The sequence below is a fragment of the Nesoenas mayeri genome (assembly GCF_963082525.1).
Source record: "Nesoenas mayeri genome assembly, chromosome: 17".
In the NCBI taxonomy this organism is placed as follows: Eukaryota; Metazoa; Chordata; class Aves; order Columbiformes; family Columbidae; genus Nesoenas; species Nesoenas mayeri.
Genome location: NC_137565.1, coordinates 12394721 through 12413495, shown reverse-complemented (window position 1 = coordinate 12413495; position 18775 = coordinate 12394721). Strand labels below are relative to the sequence as shown.

General features: G+C 50.9%; 1 protein-coding gene across 1 annotated transcript in view; it reads left to right on the top strand.

Moving 5' to 3' along the window:
- KSR2 (kinase suppressor of ras 2) overlaps positions 1-18775 on the top strand; it is a gene marked incomplete at both ends in the record, with an annotated part of 79192 nt that overhangs the window by 46442 nt on the left and 13975 nt on the right. Inside the window, 4 exons of the mRNA XM_080355005.1 lie at positions 2142-2183; positions 2666-2732; positions 4421-4469; positions 5148-5515. Of these exons, the coding sequence (XP_080211131.1) occupies positions 2142-2183; positions 2666-2732; positions 4421-4469; positions 5148-5515 (526 nt within the window). The remainder of the gene's footprint in view (positions 1-2141; positions 2184-2665; positions 2733-4420; positions 4470-5147; positions 5516-18775) is intronic.

Sequence of the window (18775 nt, the reverse complement as noted above, 5' to 3'; positions counted from 1 at the left end):
CCTTCAACAAGCTTTTTGGAAGCACTTGTGGGGTGGCAGTGGGGAGTAGGTGATGCTGGGGGTATCTGATGTAGCTTGTCCCACTAAGTCTTGTCTGGGTCCCTGGGCCCCACCTGCTCCAGGAGCTGTGTCTCTTCAGCAATGGTGGAAGAGGCAATTTGGTCACAGTGGCTGCAGAAGGTACATTAAATGGCCAAAAAAGCTCATCCTGGCCTGAGGACATGCCGATGCCTTTGGTTTGTCCATGGGGCCGTGCTGCTGCTCCAGGGAAGGTCCCTTCCTGGAGATGAACATCTCAGCATTATTCCTGGCAGTATGGAGGGGCTCAATTGCTTGGTCTGTGGCCTTTGAGTCTCTTTGATGAGGCAGCAGCCAGGAGGTTGGGTCTCTCCTGGATCTCAGCACCCTCAGGGTTAATGAACTTGTCCAGGTAGGGAGGAGGGTTGGGATTGCTTCTCCAGAGGAACCAGATGGCACCTTTGTGCTCTGCTGATCCTGCCGCACCGTGGTGATCCCTCCCTGCTGTCTTGACAAGCCTTCAGCTAGAGAGGAGGAGGAGGACAAGGGATGCGAGGGGGAATTTGACTGGCAGGATGCATTGCCACAGCAACAAACATTTCCAAAAGCTGGGGAAAAACAAAACAAACTCGAACAACACGTCCTCATGTGCCCGGAGGGGCTGCAGCCGCTCCCGAGTCTCGCTTGCTGGAGTAGCTGCAGGTCAGCTGAGATGTTGGAGGTGTGAGAACGACAGCGGAGGAGCTGCGAGGAAGCACTGAACACTGCATGGGTTGGTGTTTCTGTGCCAGTATCACTGAATTTGTGGTGGTCCAGCCAGAGACGAAGCATCCTGACATCTCAGCAGTGTGATATCTGGGCTCACAGCGATTAACATCCCCAAAATGCTCACTGGACAAGCCTGGACCCTGTAAAGTGACAGAGAGTCCAGACTTTGGTGATCTCGTCACGCGTCACTTCTGGAGTAGAGACCTCCTTGCAGGTCTTCTGAGATATCTCATATTGTTTAAAGCAGAAACCACAGAAGTAACCCCTGTAGTGGGCAGCAGTATCTCCTTATGGGGACCGGGACCTACTGTCACCAGCTTGGCTGGCAGGGAAGGAGCAGGGCAGGATCAGGCCCTGGTGGCTCGGAGCGGGCCGCTGCTCCCTGTGTTCTTGAGTAGAGTCCCATGGCAAACAGGAGCTGCTCTGACACAAAGCAGGACTTAACTGTGCTTTCATCTTCCCTCGAGGGAAGTTCTCCATGGTTCATCTCATCAAGATGGTCATCTCAGGGATTAGGATTTGAGCTTGGAAATTGTAACACAGTGACCTCTTTTCTGCCAGAATTAACTTTGAGTCTCCTTTGATCTCGGCTCAGGGGTACTCGGGTCCCACTGCAGAGCTGAGGTCGGTCTGCGGGGTCTCAAAGCTGAAGAGGAAAAGCTGAGGGATGGTCTTTGGGGTCTTGAAGCTTAAGGAGGGAGGTGCCTTCTGAGCTGGTGCCAAGTTCTGGTGGCCTCAGCAGCTCTGTCTTACTTCATGCCCATGACATGCCTGCCCAGCATGAGTCAAATCAGCCCTTGGGCTTTGCCTGTTGGTGATGGGGATCCAATGGATCCCAGAGCCCTTCTGCAGCGCTGGCTTTTGGTGACGACTCCTCTCAGTGCTCTGGGAGGCAGGCAGGGAGCCCAGGAAGGACACGTCTCCAAAAGATGGCAAAACCACACGGTTAGATGGACAAAAATGGATTGGACAAAAATGAGCAGCAGCTGCAAATCTATCGCTCGGTGTCTCCATGACGCTGGTTGAGGGCTGAGCACTCAAACCCTTTGAGCCTTTGCTGGCAACCAGGTGTCCAGATCCGTCCAGTGACATTGCAAGTGACATCAACACTCTCCGAATTGTATAGAGGCATAGGTGATGGTGGCAAAAATCAAGTTATAATCCAGCCATATAGTTAGAGGGCTAAGGTCTTAATGATGCCCTACGTGCCATCTTGGGTGACATCCTCTGGAGAGGTGGAGGTGGGACAGGTTGGGTCATATGGGGGACACAGACCTGGGACAGTGTTCTTGGATGCAGGTTGGAGTCTCCCCAGTTCTGCAGGTCAGCGTTTAACACCCTTTTCTCTTTTCCAGCTTCCCATTACTACAAGTACAAGCAGCAGTTCATTTTCCCAGGTAAGTCTCTTCGGCAGTCTCTCCTGTAACATGTGGGGCTGAGATATCCTTTGGTGGGGTGGGTGCATGGCTGTGCAGGGGGGATTGTGCTGGGATTTCCCCCCCAAACCAGCACAGTGTTGCAGGACTGGGCACTCCTGAGATGCTGCAGGGCGGGTGGCCCTCAGTTATCCCTAGCTAGAGCTGAGTGTGGAATTAAATCATAGCTGGGGATGAAGGGAGGTTTTCATAGAATCACAGGATGGTTTGTGTTGAAGGACCTTCCCAGCCCCACAGTGCTCCCCCTGCCATGAGCAGGGACATCTGCACCAGCTCAGGTTGCTCAGAGCCCCGTCCAGCCTGGCCTGGGATGTCTCCAGGGATGGTTCAGCCACCACCTCTCTGGCCAACCTGGGCCAGGCTCTCACCACCCTCAGGCCAACAATTTCTTCCTCATGTCCATCCGGAAGCTCCTCTGAATCACTCCTCTCTCTTCTCCCCAGACGTGGTGCCTGAGACGCCGACCCGAGCTCCTCAGGTTGTTCTCCACCCTGTCAACTCCAACCCCATGTGAGTGCCTCCTCCTCCTAGAAAGCTTCACCTCCCGCCCCCCAGCAGCACATCCTCTGCACCTCACCTTCTGCCAGCACCCATGGGTGCTCCCCTGGCTCTGCAGAACCAGTCTGGGGCTTGGGGATGCCTTTTGGGGTGGCTGGTTGGGGTGAACCCCTCGTGCTTCTGCTGCTCTAACCCAGCTCAGCACTCTGGCTTGTATCTCTGGGAGGAGAAGGGTTGAGCAGGCAGGAATTGATTTATAACCCACAACGATGCACCTGCCCAGCGCTTCGCCACCAGAAAAAATAATGACTTGCAGTTGCACAAGCCAAAGCCCAAGTGATTAATCTTTTACTGAACTATAAGCAGAGAACTGGGGTTTTTGAGATTGTTTTAATGAAGGTGGTTCTTGCAGGCCCACCTGTAATATTTTCAAGGCAAATAAGCTGAAATCAGTTTCGAAATGCAGTATCTAGTTGTTAGGACCAGCGGCTTGGGTCAGAGCTGCTCTGCCGAATCCAGCATTTGCTGAGGTCCTCATGCCTGTGATGTTGCGTTTCAGGGTTGCTTGTGACCCTTTTTATAAATGCCATTTTTGAAGGATTTTACGCGCTGGGAGTTGAACAGATAGAGTCTGGCTCCAGGTTTGCGTCCGGCTCTCCCACGCTCTCCAAACTGCATTGGCAGCTGCCGGGGGGTCCGGCAGATCTGGGGGAGGTGATGGGAGGGATGGGAACGGGGCCACCTTTCCTTCTGGTGGCTGGAAAATTAATGGCAAAGTCGTGAAGTCAGTGCCTTTATTTATTTTTTATTCCTTCCCTGCCTAAAGCAAGGTATCAGGTGTAGGGCTGTTGGGCTTGTGTGGGAAAATAGCTTTCAGTATGCAAAATCTGTGATGCTCCTTTTGCTCATCCTGCTGGAAATAATCTGCGGGAGTTTATCTTGGGGTTGACTGGGTTAAACCACAGACTCTGCTTCAAATACTGGGAAAATGGGTATTTGGATAGTGGGGAGATGGGTATTTGTGCTGGGTCAAAGATCAGGCAGGAGGAGGCTGCTGCTCCTGTAAATGGCTGGTGCAGAATGATCTGCATCTACCTGGGTTTTCTGTACTGCGTAAAATATCAGGGCTGATTCCTTTTGTAAATGCAACTGGGATTTATAGCTCTTTAGTGGCAATTGAATGGGGTGGGAAGTTCAGGACCATTGTGTCCAAGTGGCTGGAGGGGTGTTATGCCTCTCCTGTGATCCTCACCGTCTCTGAGAGGGGATGCTGTTATTTATCTTATTGCTAATAATAATTTTTAATATATATATATATGATGTTCAAAACCATCCGAGCTGCTCCAGCTGGTCTTCCCCATGGAATTGCCCTAATTCCCAGTTAACTATTGGGTGCACAACCTGGTTGTGTGTTCCATCCTGGAACTTCATGCATTCAATATTAATGAATGCAATAATTAATATTGCTCATCTCCACTATCCTTCCCCCTCCCGTGTGAGCACCCAGGGGTAGGGGCAGCCAGGGCATTGGTGGGAAGGGGTTGTTCTTCCCAAATTAGCAGCGAGCTTGGTATTTCTCCTCCCTGATCCCTTTAGCCCTGGTGCAGAGTGATGCTGCGGGATGCAGGACCCGGTGCCTGCACGTGCTCCCCACCTCACTGTGTTTATACCCCATGGTAATTCAATAATTCTTTTAACAGCCTGGAAGGCAACCCATTGCTTCAAATTGAAGTGGAGCCCACCTCGGAGGTGAGATATCTGGGCTCGGTCCTCTGCTTAATGGGCCTTTAGTTTATACACATCCTGGGGCACATTTCACAGGAACCAGAGACATTTAGCATCTGTGCAGTGAAATTGCTGATAATTAAATTAATGGCCAGGCCAGATCCTGCCCAGGCATCCGTGTCCCCACCCCATGACAAGGGACCCTGATGGGCTTCGTGTCTGCCCTCAAGTTTATAATTCAATGAGCTTCTCTGAAGTGCGTCAAAAATGTGGCGGAGGGGAGGAGGTGAAGGGTGAGGATGAGGATGCAGCTTTCAACGGGGTTGTAAATCCTGCAGAAATGACATACAGAGGATCAGGGGAGAAGTCAGACCCATCCCAGAGGGCTGGGGGCTGCAGAACGGAGGGTATCGGGGTGGGAGCAGTTTGGGTTAGAGCACAGCTTGGCCAGGATGAAATGCAGAGAAATGAATTAAATACCTCGGTGTGTTGCTTTCTTATATTTAAATCTGGGATAAATAAACACGCCCCCACCCCACAAAACCTGGGTTTCTGCCGGCTTTGCATAAAATGCAGAAGCCTTTGGAAGTTACTTGCTGGGGTTCTCTAGATCCAAGGCAGCAACAGGTGGGTTTGTGGGGTTGTATCCACATTATCTTCCTTGGCCACAGATATTTTTTACCCCTTTACCCCAAACTGCAGAATGAGGAAGGCGCTGAGGAGGCTCAGGAATCTGAGGACGACTTTGAAGAGATGAACCTCTCGCTCCTCTCCGCCCGCAACTTCCCCCGCAAGGCCAGCCAGACCAGCATCTTCCTCCAGGAGTGGGACATCCCCTTCGAGCAGCTGGAGATCGGCGAGCTCATCGGCAAGGGCCGCTTCGGGCAGGTGTTTCACGGCCGCTGGCACGGGGAGGTGGCCATCCGCCTCATCGACATCGAGAGGGACAACGAGGACCAGCTGAAGGCCTTCAAGAGGGAGGTGATGGCGTACCGGCAGACGCGGCACGAGAACGTGGTGCTCTTCATGGGAGCTTGCATGAGCCCTCCCCACCTCGCCATCATCACCAGGTAAGCCCCAGTGTCTTGTGCTCACCTGGAATCGATTTTTTGCTTTCCAAAACACCTTCCTGAAATCAGATGTTACCAGGAGGAAAAGCTGGCCATGCCTCCCTGTCCTAGCAAAGGGATGTTCTCCATCTGCTGCGATTTATGCTGCGAAGCAGATAGAAAACCCATCTAAGTGGGTCTTGGCAGGTCCATCTCCTGTAGAAGTAGAAATTGAGATAGGAATGGTTTGTTTTGCCAGGGACAGGAATGTCTTGGTTTAGAATCATATAATAGTTTGGGTTGAAGGGACCTTCAAAGGTCACCCAGTGCCCCCCCTGCCATGAGCAGGGACATCTGCACCAGCTCAAGTTGCTCAGAGCCCCGTCCAGCCTGGCCTGGGATGTCTCCAGGGATGGGGCATCCAGGACCAGGTTTAACTACGACAGGTGTAACCTGGTGGGATCAGCAGCTTCTGTTTCAGGTTAGTTTTTTGCATGGGCCCTGGTCAGGTCCCTAGATGGGTGGTGGGGTCTGGACCCTGCTCCAGCACTACCACAAACATTGCATTAAACAGACAGCCCTGCCAAACGTCAGGTTCCATGGATAACCCAGTGCTGTGGAAACAGCTTTGGGATTTGGGGTCTCCCAAACCGTCTCAAACACCTCCAGAGCTGCCTCGCTCTTAACGAATTGTTACGTACCTGCTGTCACCCCCGTGGCTGGTGCGGAACGCAGCACTGAGCATCCCAGCGTGCTCCTTGCAACCACAACACCTGCGCTGGCCTCGAGGCGGGCAGGCTGCAGCTGCTCCCGGGGCAGCCGTTGTCATGTGAAATGCATTTATTTCTGAGTATTCAGTTGTTTCCCTCAGCTCTAGACCATGCACTCAGCCGCAGGGCTTGGGGTGGTGCTGCTTCACATCCCGCCACAGGTTCCCTTCTCATGGAGAAGTTTCCCCAAGGTGAGGTGGAATTTCCAGCCTCCTCCTGGCAGTGTTTCAAAAAGCCTGCGCTGAAATGGCAACGCTTCCGACAGCCATTAATGATGAAATATTGCATCATCCCTTCCAAATGTCCCTGCAAAGTGGCACCTCCTGGTCCCAGCTGGGGTGGCTCTGTGGGTGCCAGGGTGGGGGTTTTGTTCTGCTCCCCCTATTGCTCAGCAGAAAAGGATTTCAACCTGAATTTGTGGCTCTTCATGCCATCGCTTGCTCCCTGCCCTGGTGGGTTCATATTCCGTGTTTGGCTCAGGAGCTGCATCCTCCAGAAACGAGGTGACTCCAAACAGGGGATGGTTCTCCCCAGCTGGGGACTGGAAAAATATATACTTTTTATTTTGGACCAAAAAAAAGTCATCTGGGAAAATTCAGCAGCATTTCAGATCTCCATCTGTGAGCCAGCTTCAGGCCAAAAGCTTTTAGAAAAGTGTGCAAACACAGGTATTGATCGATGCATCAGAAACGCCATCCGGGTGTTACATTGGGCGTGTTGCCGCCTCTACCCAGAGGAAAATGCAGATTCTCCGTCCCGCTCTGCCGTCCCTTTGCAGCCCCTATTTGCTCAGCTTTTCAATCCTATTCAATATCAAAATCTGGCAAATATACTCTTTTTTTTTTAGCTACAAAGTGTTTTCTATTCTAATGCCTCTTTATATAAAACCGTAAAGGTGCCACTTTTGACAGTTTGACAAAATAAATATGTGTGCTGCAGCAGCTTGATGCATTAATATGAGGTCTGCGAAGCGCGCTGCTCGCTTTGCTTTTCCTCCCAGGTGCACTTGGTCCCCTTTTTTAAGGTCAAAGTACAGCTTTATTGGCTTGCCCTAAATATAACCTGTGCTCGCGACGTCCCTGAGCGTCGCCTGCTCTTTGCCTACAACCGGCAATGAGCTTTTATATCTAATTCTTCGAAGGCTAAATTGACATTGTGGTGGTTTTTCGGTTGCATTTGGGAACCTGTTTGTTTTTTCCTGTTGGGGTTTCTGGGGCTCGTGGCTGGTGATGGCCACGAGGATGGAGAAAAACCATGGGGGATGACAGAATCACAGAATCCCAGAATGTGAGGTGTTGGAAGTGCCCTGGAAAGCTCATCCAGTGCAATCCCCCCATGGAGCAGGAACACCCAGATGAGGTTACACAGGAAGGTGTCCAGGCGGGTTGGAATGTCTGCACAGAAGGAGACTCCACAACCCCCTGGGCAGCCTGGGCCAGGCTCTGACACCCTCACGGGAAACAAGTTTCTCCTCAAATTTAAGTGGAACCTCCTGTGTTCCAGTTTGCACCCATTGCCCCTTGTCCTGTCACTGGTTGTCACCAGCAGAGCCTGGCTCCATCCTCCTGACACTCCCCCTTTCCATATTGATCCCCAGGAATGAGTCCCCCCTCAGTGTCCTCTTGTCCAGCTCCAGAGCCCCAGCTCCCTCAGCCTTTCCTCACACGGGAGATGCTCCACTCCCTGCAGCATCTTGGTGGCTGCGCTGGACTCTCTCCAGCAGTTCCCTGTCCTGCTGGAACTGAGGGGCCACAGCTGGACACAAGATTCCAGGTGTGGTCTCCCCAGGGCAGAGCAGAGGGGCAGGAGAACCTCTCTGACCTACTGACCACCCCCTTCTAACCCACCCCAGGTCCCATTGGCTTCCTGGCCACAAGGGCCCAGTGCTGGCTCATGGTCACCGTGCTGTCCCCAGGACCCCCAGGTCCCTTTCCCCTACACTGCTGGATACTGGAAGAGTGCTTGGAGCTCAATCTCAGAGAATTTTTGGGAAGGCCAGGACTGCAGGAGCACACAACCCATAGCCCTAAGGTCATTTCCAGACATAATTTATTCCCTTTTGAGGCTTTCCATGAGTCTCTGTTCTGCTGGTGCTTCTTGGGACTCTTGGGCCAAAACATCCCTTAGATTTCCCAGAGGGATGGCACAGGGATGCTCTTGTGCCTTCTGTCCTTGGTCTGTCTTTGGTTAAACAATTTTTTGGGGGCTTCTTGGGACATCTCTGATCATCTCCTGTGGGGAAAAAGCCTTGTCATCATCATGGTGACCACCATCCCATCCACCTTTCCTTACCTGTTGGAACAGGCAGGTATATCCTAAGAGATACGACATCCCTGGAGCTGCTGCTCGGTGTTGTAGGGAATGAATACTGGAAGCGGACAATGTGGGCTGGGGATGGTCAAGGATAATGGGAATGGTCCAGAAGGTGGCACAGGGAGAGGAGGGAGGATGGTGACGCCGCGCAGGGGAGAGCATCGCTCTTCATATGGGATTTCTCTGAAGGGACTCACATTCTCCCTCTGGGTTTATGGGAATAACTTGAAATCAGGCTTTGCTTGGAGCAGGAGAAAATCAGTCCCAGGTGTCTGATGGGGCTAATTATGGATACAAACCCAGAATGTCCAAATTTCCTTGACCACACATCCCTGGGGCTGAACTGGCTTTGTGCACAAGTTCCCCCTTCTGGGTGCCCAGAAGTTGTCGCTCAAGGACTTTTTTCCATCAAGAAAGCTGTAGTGGTTAAAGAAATCTCCGCTTTCCTGCCAGCACACTGGAAACAGCTGTGGGTCCCTGGAAGGGGCTTTACCGCGCCGTGCCGCCCGGTGCTGCCGGAGGGGAGTTATTTATAGATGGGTTTATTTTTGCTTTTTCATGTCCCTACGTTTTCCTTCCTGCTTGCTTGTGTTATTCAAGGATAGTCTCATTAGCAGAAAGAAATCTCCCCCCCCCAAATCATGGTCCACAGGGAAAAGCTGGGGGGGCTGCAAGCGCCTGGCGAGGGGAAACTGAGGCAGCGACTTGCTGATGGCTCTGATGTGTTAACCATTGATCTGGCCAGATGATTGGGATCAGTACTGTTTAATGTCTCCATCAATGATGTAAACCATAGTATTGAGTGCATGTTTGTGGATGATACTGAGCAGACATGAGGAAGAGATTGTTGTCCCTGAGGGTGGTGAGAGCCTGGCCCAGGTTGGCCAGAGAGGGGGTGGCTGAACCATCCCTGGAGACATCCCAGGCCAGGCTGGACGGGGCTCTGAGCACCCTGAGCTGGTGCAGATGTCCCTGCTCATGGCAGGGGGGGCACTGGGTGACCTTTGAAGGTCCCTTCAACCGAAACCATCTATGATTCCTGAGTTGTCTCTGAATGCTGCCATCTGGGTTGGAAACAAAGAAATTCAGCATCTTTTGGCCATGGGAGTTGGTGACTCCAAAGAGCGCTTCCATCAGAGCTGCTAATAGATTTTCTCTTGGGTAATGAGCGGTGGGGACAGTTAACATTCATCTTAATTAGTCTTGAGCAAGAGCGAATGTGAGCCTTGGTGCTTTGAGCGCTGCATAATGAATAGTACGAAACGGCATCAAAGTCCTCAGCCTGGTGGAAATGAAAGGACTGAAGAAATGCCGTGTTTGCTGTATAAAGGCAAATGACAAGTTGTTTTTGCTAGTATTGAATGAGACAAAGCCAGGCTTGGGTAAGCTCACGTTAGCTCTTTCAGGGTTCCTGGTCCCGGCCCCCATTGGCAGCAGGATGGGGAGGGGAGGTAAAGCCTCAACCACCCAGGAGGTCCTTCAAAGGACAAAGTCTGGCAGTTTTTTTTAATGCTATTAAAATGGCTCGATCCACCCACAAAGGTAACGGATTGCTGAAACTACCAGGTTTTAGAATTTGGCGGGGCGGGGTGGGGAAAGGAGGGTTTTAATGCGTATTGATCCTTCCCAAGCCTCCTGAGTCTCATTGAGTCTGTATTGAAAGTGTGTGGGGGGGATCAGCACGTTTGGTGCAGCTTTCTGGGGGACATCGATGGCTCTTTTTGGGTGGCAATGTTGTTTTTAAGAAGGGAGTGAGGTCAGTAGATGGGAAAGGTGGGAGAGAGGAGGTTTGGGCTGGATCCTGCCCGTGCTCCGAGCTCCTGCTGACTTGCGTGGGGGACTTAGTGCAGCTTTTCTAAGAAGGTTCTTTGCTTTTTAGTGAAAGGCTCAAATGTGGCGCTTGGGATGCCATGCAAAGACCCTGGGGTTTGCACCCTGAGATGCTTCTGGCTGGTTTTGACCCCTATTTTGTTGTGATGCGATGCTGGAGTGACTTCGGATTGACAGGGTGCAACTGGAGCCTGCTTGGCAGCTGCTGGCGCTCGCACCCGCGGCTGCGTGGCCGTGATTTATAGTTCCAGTGTGATGTGTCAGGAAGACCAAGGAGAACGCTGAAGAACATTGGGAATTAAGCTTGACCATGGCAGGACTGTATAAAGAGAATTAATTTGTTGAAGGTGCCTTTCAGCAGAGTAACTTGGAGCGTTTCTGCTGGAGAGGGAGCGTCTCGCGGAGTCTGGGGATACGAGTGCTGAGGACGAACAGAAACCTGAGCACTCTTCTCATGTGAGATACCAAAGAGGAAAAGAGAGCTTGTTCTTTATTCCTCCGTGGCAAAGCAAACTGGCTTTAGTAACAGGGAACACGTTACCCACCATGAATTAGTAGGGAAGGTGTGAGAGTGAGGGATGGGAAGATGGGAGATGCTATGGCTGTATCTTATGGGATAAATTTCTTGTGCCACATGAGCTAAATTTTAGGGTTTATTTTGATTTTATAATCTATTTCTATGCTGGCTTTTGCCAATGTCTAATGGTTGGCTCCTCTGCCGGGTGGAACAAACCTGGCTCCTTGCAGGGGATCCTCTCCCATCCCAGACCCTGTTCCCTGCCCAGAGCTTTGGGCAAAGCTCGGCTTTAAACACTTGGCTCTTCCAAGCCTCTCCCTGTGCCAAACCTCCTGACATTTACAGTGTCCCGGCTCAGCTGCGAAGGATTTGGGGCTTGTGTAGCTTAATGCTTAGGGAGCTGGGGGCCGAGTGGATATTTAATGTAATCTGAAGGACAGGAGAAAGGGAAAGTGTTTAAACCATCTCACCAAAGACAAAAGAGTTGGGGGCTGTGTGGCTTTTCACCCATGGGGCAAGTTTGCAGCCCTCCCATCGTTCTCTCCAGGGAGCAACGTTGGCCATTTGGGCTTTAATGAACAAGTTGGCTTTTTCTTCTCCTTGCAACCCAATGATATCAAAATACACCCTTCCCTGCACAGAAATGTAAGCAGGAGCTCTAAATCTTGCTCAGCAGGAGGGAAACTGAGGCACAGAGCTGTCACAAATCCCAGAGCTGGCCATTTAAAAGGTGTATAGATGAGGCTCTTAGGGACATGGGTTAGTGCTAGAGCTGGGTTATGGCTGGACCCGATGATCCTGAGGGTCTCTTCCAACCAAAATGATTCTATTTCCGAGCTGCCTTTTAGGTCTGGCCCTTCTCTCCCCACTCATGGGTGTATTTTGGGAGCAAAAGCCATGAGGTCCTGCCTCCCCCAAGCCTCCCATTGTCTGAGCACCCACTTTGGGGACCCAAAGCGTCCTGTCCTGCCTCTTGGTAGTTTTCCCTCTTACTTTGTGCCGCATTTCCCCTTTCCCAGTAGTTAAAGTAATGGACCTCGTAGATCATATAATAAATAGGTATCGACTTCATGCCACAGGCTGGATCAGAATTGATTGACCGGTGGGAATACACTCCTGCGCAATCGATAAGAGGCCATCAGGCTGGATAAATCTTGATAACAACTGACAAAAGGAAAGTCAATATGTGTATTAATATATACGTTAAGAGAGCATATATCTTCCGTTTGGAGACAGCGTTGCTTTAGGCAGCTTGCAGAACGGGACGGATTGTGGGGGAGACCAAAATATCCCGAGCAAAGAGGACGGTGGGGATGGGGAAAGGCAGCGGCTTGATCCTCTGCGAGGGTGTTTGGTGTTGAAATAAGAGCTGGTTCAGTGCTGGCTGAGCTGCTCAAATCCCCGCCGGCGGGTGTTCGTTAGCGCCGCATTAACGTGCTGCTCCGGCGGAGGATGCTCCCAGAGGAGGTTCTCCTTTGTATTTCAAAAATGCCATGAAAATATTTCTATTTTGGCCATGATTTCTATGGGAAAGCACTTACCGCAGCAGGACTGAAGCCCTTTGCTGGAGAGGAAGGGATTTAAGCGAGTGTTTAAGGGAAAGCCTGGGATTAAGTGCCCCACTGAGAGATGGTCCCACCACGTCTTTCTACTTGTCCCAGCCTTTCCCCTCGCTATTGAGTGACATCTCAGCATGATTCCTTATTTTATCTGAGCATCTGCAATGCTGGGGATCCTTTTTGGGATCCGGGGCAGGTTAGGGGGGACCCACATGCTAGTACCCTCCTGCCTTGACAAATGGGAGGCTGCCCAGGGAAATAGATCCCTCCCATCACAACATTATTAATTTTTTATTAATAATAATAATTATTACTCTTCCAAAGTGGAACTGGGTTCTAGTGAAGCAGCTCTCTTGATCAAAAGACTTGCTGCTTCCCTCACTTCAAAAGAAGTTTTTTCTTGGTTTTTTTTTTTCTAAGTTTCTTTTCCTTCCTGAGGTTCAAAATAGCAGGAGGATCACTGCGCAGGGAATATATTCATCTCCTTCAAAGGCAAGGAGAGGTCAAAGCGCCTTTACACATCCCCATACACTCCGCCAGTCCTCTCGGAGCCGATTCCGAGCGCACCTTTCCAAAAGGCGGCAAGTGCCGCCCGAAGCAGCGAGTGTTTTCGGATGACTTGTTTGCAACCAGGGCTTTAGATAAGCCCCCGGGGCTGCTTTGCATTCACCTGTCTCTGAGCTCCTTTCCCTGCAGCTGGAGAACAGCTCATCTCCTCTGACACTATCTCCTTCAAATAAAAATGCATGGAGTTTGCTTTTTCTAAATAACTTGATTTTTTTTTCCGAAGCCGCGATGGAGTTGGAGGTACTTTTGGGGGAGGCTGATCCCCCTTCTCCTCCTCCTCCTCCTCCAGCCCTTACGTTTGCCTGCGCTGGCTGTAGTTATCTCACGTGCCAGCTGCTGGGAGGACAATTTTCTTGCTTAAGTGTAATATCCATCAAAGGACGGTGCTTCCACTGCGCAGAGATAGCGAGTGAGGGATGAGGGGAGCATCGTCTCTTCAGAGTGTTTCTATTTCCCCGCGGTGATTTTGCTCCATGCCAAGCAGGAGCCGGGTTGCTGTGAGCTCTGAGTGGGGGATCTGAGCTTTGCTGTGGCCAAAAACCTCCTGGCGGGTGATGAATTCCCTGCCTCCCCATGGGGTTGCTTTGGGAGACTTGTGTAAGGGTTTAAGTTGGAGGTAGAGTTCAATGAGAAAAGTGTTTTCACCCCCAAATGATGCACTTGAGGGGCTGGGCTCTGGTGGATGCTGATGGTTCCTGGTCCAGCATCTCATGGCCCTGTGATGCTGCAAAGGTTTTGGCTGCTGCTTTCTCCCCTGGTCATGGTCCAGCGAGGGTGGATGGGGTTTCTCCGGGCCGTGGGGAGTAAGGAAACCACCTGAGCAAAGGAGAAAGCAGTTCCTGCAAAGAGAAGGGAAATGAAATAAAAGTTGTAGGTCCTGGGGCCGAAATGTTTCCATGATGAATTTTGGGGCGCTGGGTATGTGTGGCTCAGAAAAGAGCTGCTTTGCTTCATGGGGAGGTTTTGGGAAGGGTAAATCCTATTTAAACCAGTCCTGAGCATCCCTCGGCAGGGCTGGGAGGACCTGCGTCCCCACTAACACTGGGTGCTACTGACATCCCAGCAGGGACAACCAGCCCAGGAGCCAGTCAAGCTTTTTTTATTGCCCCTCTAAGCTTTTCATTAAAAAGTATATATATATATAAATGTGTGGTCCAACACATGCCGGCTTTCTCCTTAGACTGAGACCTAACGTGCTCATTGCAGCTCATGGAGGTGTGACCCTGGCTGTCCCCTCTGTCCTTGGGGTGGCTTGGGGACATCAAGCTGGACGGTGCCCCACGCCGGTGTCGCAGAGCAAGTGTGCGGCAAGGGTGCGACATTTCCCGTTGATTTTGAGGAAAACAAAGGCTAGGGATAAAAATTAACCCAAACCTCTCCCTTTGCTGGCCTCCCAGCCTTGTGTAATTTTCCATTTCGGGGCTGTCTCATCTCCAAAGCACAGTAGCCAGATGTTGGTAAAAGAGCAAAACGAGCCAATAGATGGAAACAGCTTGAAAAGTTCCCAAATAACTCAGGCACGTGCAGGCAGGTGCACTGCTCGGTTCTCCACTCCCTACGTGGTTAGTCCTGCTCAATGAAATCAAATAAGTCCCAGCTCAGTGGCTCTGCTTGCTGCGGTCGTATCTTTCTTAATATTCCCCAAAGATTGATTTTTCTCCGTGAAATAGTAAAAATCTGTAAACTGATGGGGAAAGTGGAAGCATCTAGACAGGCTCTCCTTTGCTCTGGCTTTCTTCAAGTGCAGATGTAACCTGCTAGCAGAGGTATTTTTATATTAAAGTACTTATTATTAATTCCCCTTCTCTCCTTCTGTGTCTCCCCTGGGTTTATAGTGCCGACTATCACCATGGTATCTGAGCTGGTTCCCCATAAATCAGTATATGAGCAAGTAATGAGCTTCCTGGGGTCTGGCATTTATCACTATGGGGTGCTCAAATGATCCTATTTAATTTAATGGGCATTTCTGTGGATGGTTGGGCAGAGGGAAGAAAAGCACAAAACACCGGTAAGTAATGGCATTGCAACTTGTGTGTAACCATCAGCTCGGAGGTTATTCCTGCTCCTGAGCAAAAGCCAGGCTTAGGGCTTCAACCCTGTAGAACCTCTACATCAATGTAGAGGTGACGGCCATCGATGTAGAGGTGACGGCCATCGATATAGGGGTGATGGCCATCGATGTAGAGGTGATAGCCATCAATGTAGAGGTGATGGCCATCGATGTAGAGGTGACGGCCATCAATATTGCACGAAGGGGGAAAATAACCCCATGGAGAGGGGATGGATGAGGTTGTTTTCCCATTGAATGGCAAAAAATATCAAGAGGCTCCAGCTCTTCCTTGCTCATCCCGCCCCCCCCCCCCCCCCCCCCAATTATTCAGTCACTTTGGCTTTGCTCCCATTGCTGATGTCTTCAGCCCACGCTGGTGAAATGCAGAGTGTTTATAAAGCAATTTGGGATTTGGCTTGCTTGGCTGAACACTTCAAAAACTCATTTTGAATAGAGACTTGTATCTGCAGTGGGATGGGGCCGCGGGGCCAGGACTTTTGAAGGGGCTGATTTGGGGGGACGATTGGGAGCTGAGTTTGCGCTGGGGGTTGAGGTGCACCCCTGGGTGCTGGGATGAACCTCTGCACATCCCCGAGCTGCCCGTCCCTGCTGCCCCTTGGCTCTGTCTGGGCTTTGGCCAACATGGCATGTGTCACCAACCTCCTTGCTCTGGGATGGAGAGGTTGAAGAGGAGAAGACAAGTATTTGGTGATGAATACATACTTCAGCGGTGAATAAGCTGAAGACGCAAATCATCTGCCTTTGTTTCTGGTGTCAAGCGTAGGCGTCCCAGGCCGTGTGATCCGCGGCATCGCTCGCTCGCAGCCGCCCGGGTACCTCAATGCCGCGGCTCAGCGTCGACCTCTTGAAGCGGGGAGGCAGAAGCTGGTGTGCGTGCCCCGGGAGCCGCGCTTTGTGTGCCGAACGGGGAGCGATTGACGGCAGAGGAGGAACCTGAAGAAGCCAAATTGTTGAGCTCTAGCCGTGAAAAGGTTGTGCAGGTGGTGGCTGAATGGGCTCAGGTGCTGCATAAATAGGTATCAACCGGGCTTTATCTCTGCGTTGGCAGCTCCTTATCCAGCAAGAAAACTCGAACAAATACCGACGTGGCTGTCGCTAGTTGAATTCATTTGGAGGAATTATTCATGGAGGGGAGGATAGAGGCACCTGGGCTGCCTTGGGGTCTGGGGAGCAGAGGTGGCACATCCCATGCCAGTGTCCTTCACCGTGTGCTGGTGCCACCACCCCAGGGCTGAGCGGTGGCCGCTGCCTCTGTGCCGGAGCTGGCGCCGGGTGCACCTGCTGCCTCCTTTAATGTGATGTTCCTCTGGAAATGAAATGGAGAGATGGGCATCTCGCCAGGAAGGGGCAGCGGGCTCCACTCCTGGGGTTATCTCTGCACTTCATATAGGCAGAAATTGGAGGTTTTTTTTCTCTAAACAACCCTTTTTCCTGGAAAACAGCTGATCTTAACTCCCTTTAGGGCTGAAATCAAACTCCCTTCCCTCGCTAATCTATTTGTGGCGTTTGTAAAGTCGATTCCTGACTAATGCAGACCAAAACCAACTTTCTGGAAGGGTTTTCTCTGGGGGAAAACAGGCATTTGCTGGGGAGCTGGTGGGCCCCTTTGTGCACAGGCAGGTCATGGGAGGTGACAGAAAGCCTTTTGCATCATGGAACTTAAAGCTTTACACCTCTATTTGGCAAATTAGTGCAAAAAAAACCATACTGGGAAGGTGGTCCATCATTATTTTGCACCCTTTAATTCCAGTTGCAGAAACCCAAGGGTTGTCTTTATCACTTATTTCCAAGTAGCGGTTTGAGTGCTTGGATCTTAATCTTGAGAAAAACTCATATTTCTTCATGACTGCAGCCAAACGATGTCAAGAGATAGGAATCGGCTGCTTTAGAGGGAGATGGTGCTCATAATCGTGAGTGCCTGGGGTTTCCAGTCCAGCCGGGGTGCTCAGGGACGTGCCGAGACACCCCAGCAAGGAAAGTGTTACCGAGGAGGCACTTGGAGGGTACGAAGATGCTCTGAACTCCCCGTTGTGCCTTGCGTGTGTCCAGCAAGGTTATTCCCAATGCAAGCCATGATAAAGTGCTTTGAATAATAGAATAATTTTGGTTGGAAGAGACCCTTAAGATCACTGAGTCCAACCATAACCTAAATCTAGCACTAAACCATGTCCCTAAGAGCCTCTTCTATGCTGTTGTCTTTCAAAACTCATGAGATATTGGATCAGTCCCATTCCTCCTTGACCTGAAAACTGTGCTCTCTGCCCACGGAGTTTTTAGCATAGGAAGAGGAGAGTCTTTTGTATCCATGAGCTTCTGGAGGAGCGAGCAAGGTTTGTTCCCAATAAGCGTTATCCTCACTTTCTGGATCACATTTTAATCACTCGTAGGGACCTTATTTGTGATGGCCTTGGCCAGGGGATGTGTGATAAGAATGGAGGAACGGTGACGGCCTATGCTTTTTGGGGACTGTTGTTGCTGTCTTCAATGTCTCCACGGTGCATCCTCCTGGGGGTTTTGCCTTAATGCTCTGCACTGAGCCACCACGGGGTCCAAGATAAAAGAGCGGCTTTGTCATGGTGTTGTATTCCTGATTTATCTGGGCTGCTCACCTGTCCATGGGGCTGTGCTGAGCATCGCTGCCCTTCATCCCTTGCTCTGCCTCTTCTTCCTCGCCCAAGCTGGAGGTCCGAACCACCCCCTCTGAGCATCATGGTACCCAGGTAAACCCAGGGTGAGCCGGTGTGATGCTCCTCAGCCCTTCTAACAGCCCAGGCTGGTTGTTTCCATCCAAAAAGGGCAAAACCCCTTATCTCCCCGGGGACAAATCCAGACTGGTCCATACTGGCATCCCCGGGATAAGGGGAAAGCGGTGGAGCCAAGTGAAGATGCAGGAATTCAATCCTGTAACTTCTTATTTGTTAACTAGAACAGGATCAAATTAGCATCTGTGGTTGCCAAAGCCTCTTTACCAATGTATGTATTGGGTGCTTTATTTTCTGGGCACAGGTATCCAGTCTCATCGTTCTATAGTTGCCTGTAATGAGCGTGGGAGGGTATAGAAAAGCAAAAAAGCCCTTTTTTTGTGGGCGGGAGTCGAGGCAGCATCCACCCACGTCCTCCATTATGATATTCAAATGTCAATATATTTTTAATTGGTTTATATCCCCCCCTCCCCCTCCAGCTGCCTTTGATAATTAAGGCTCTGTAAATAGATTTTACTGTAATTGGTACGAGAAGGAAAATTGGAGGACATTGTACAGTGCATTGGGATTTGTTGTTATTTTTTCCCCTCCACGTCTTTCCTCTTTTGACTCATGTTACATCTGTGAGTGTTGTATCCTCTTGAGGGAAGAAGCTCAAGAAGTCTGAAGCGAGAGGACCAAGTGGTTTTGCTCATGGCTGGGACATGGGGATCCCCAGGTCACCCCTTACAGGGCTCGACACCACGGTGGTGGCACCAGCACACACTGGGGAGCAGCACCCGCTCCTCCCAGTGCCAAACTGGGGACACCGCCCAATTTCCTCATGGAATCTTCAATCTGCCTTGACATGTAGCCGAAGCTCTTGTGGTTATTTAAAATTCCCTGACACAACCGCTGCCTTTGTAATTTGGGGATGTTTCTTGGCAGGGTTTTATAAACCATGTTTTTGTCT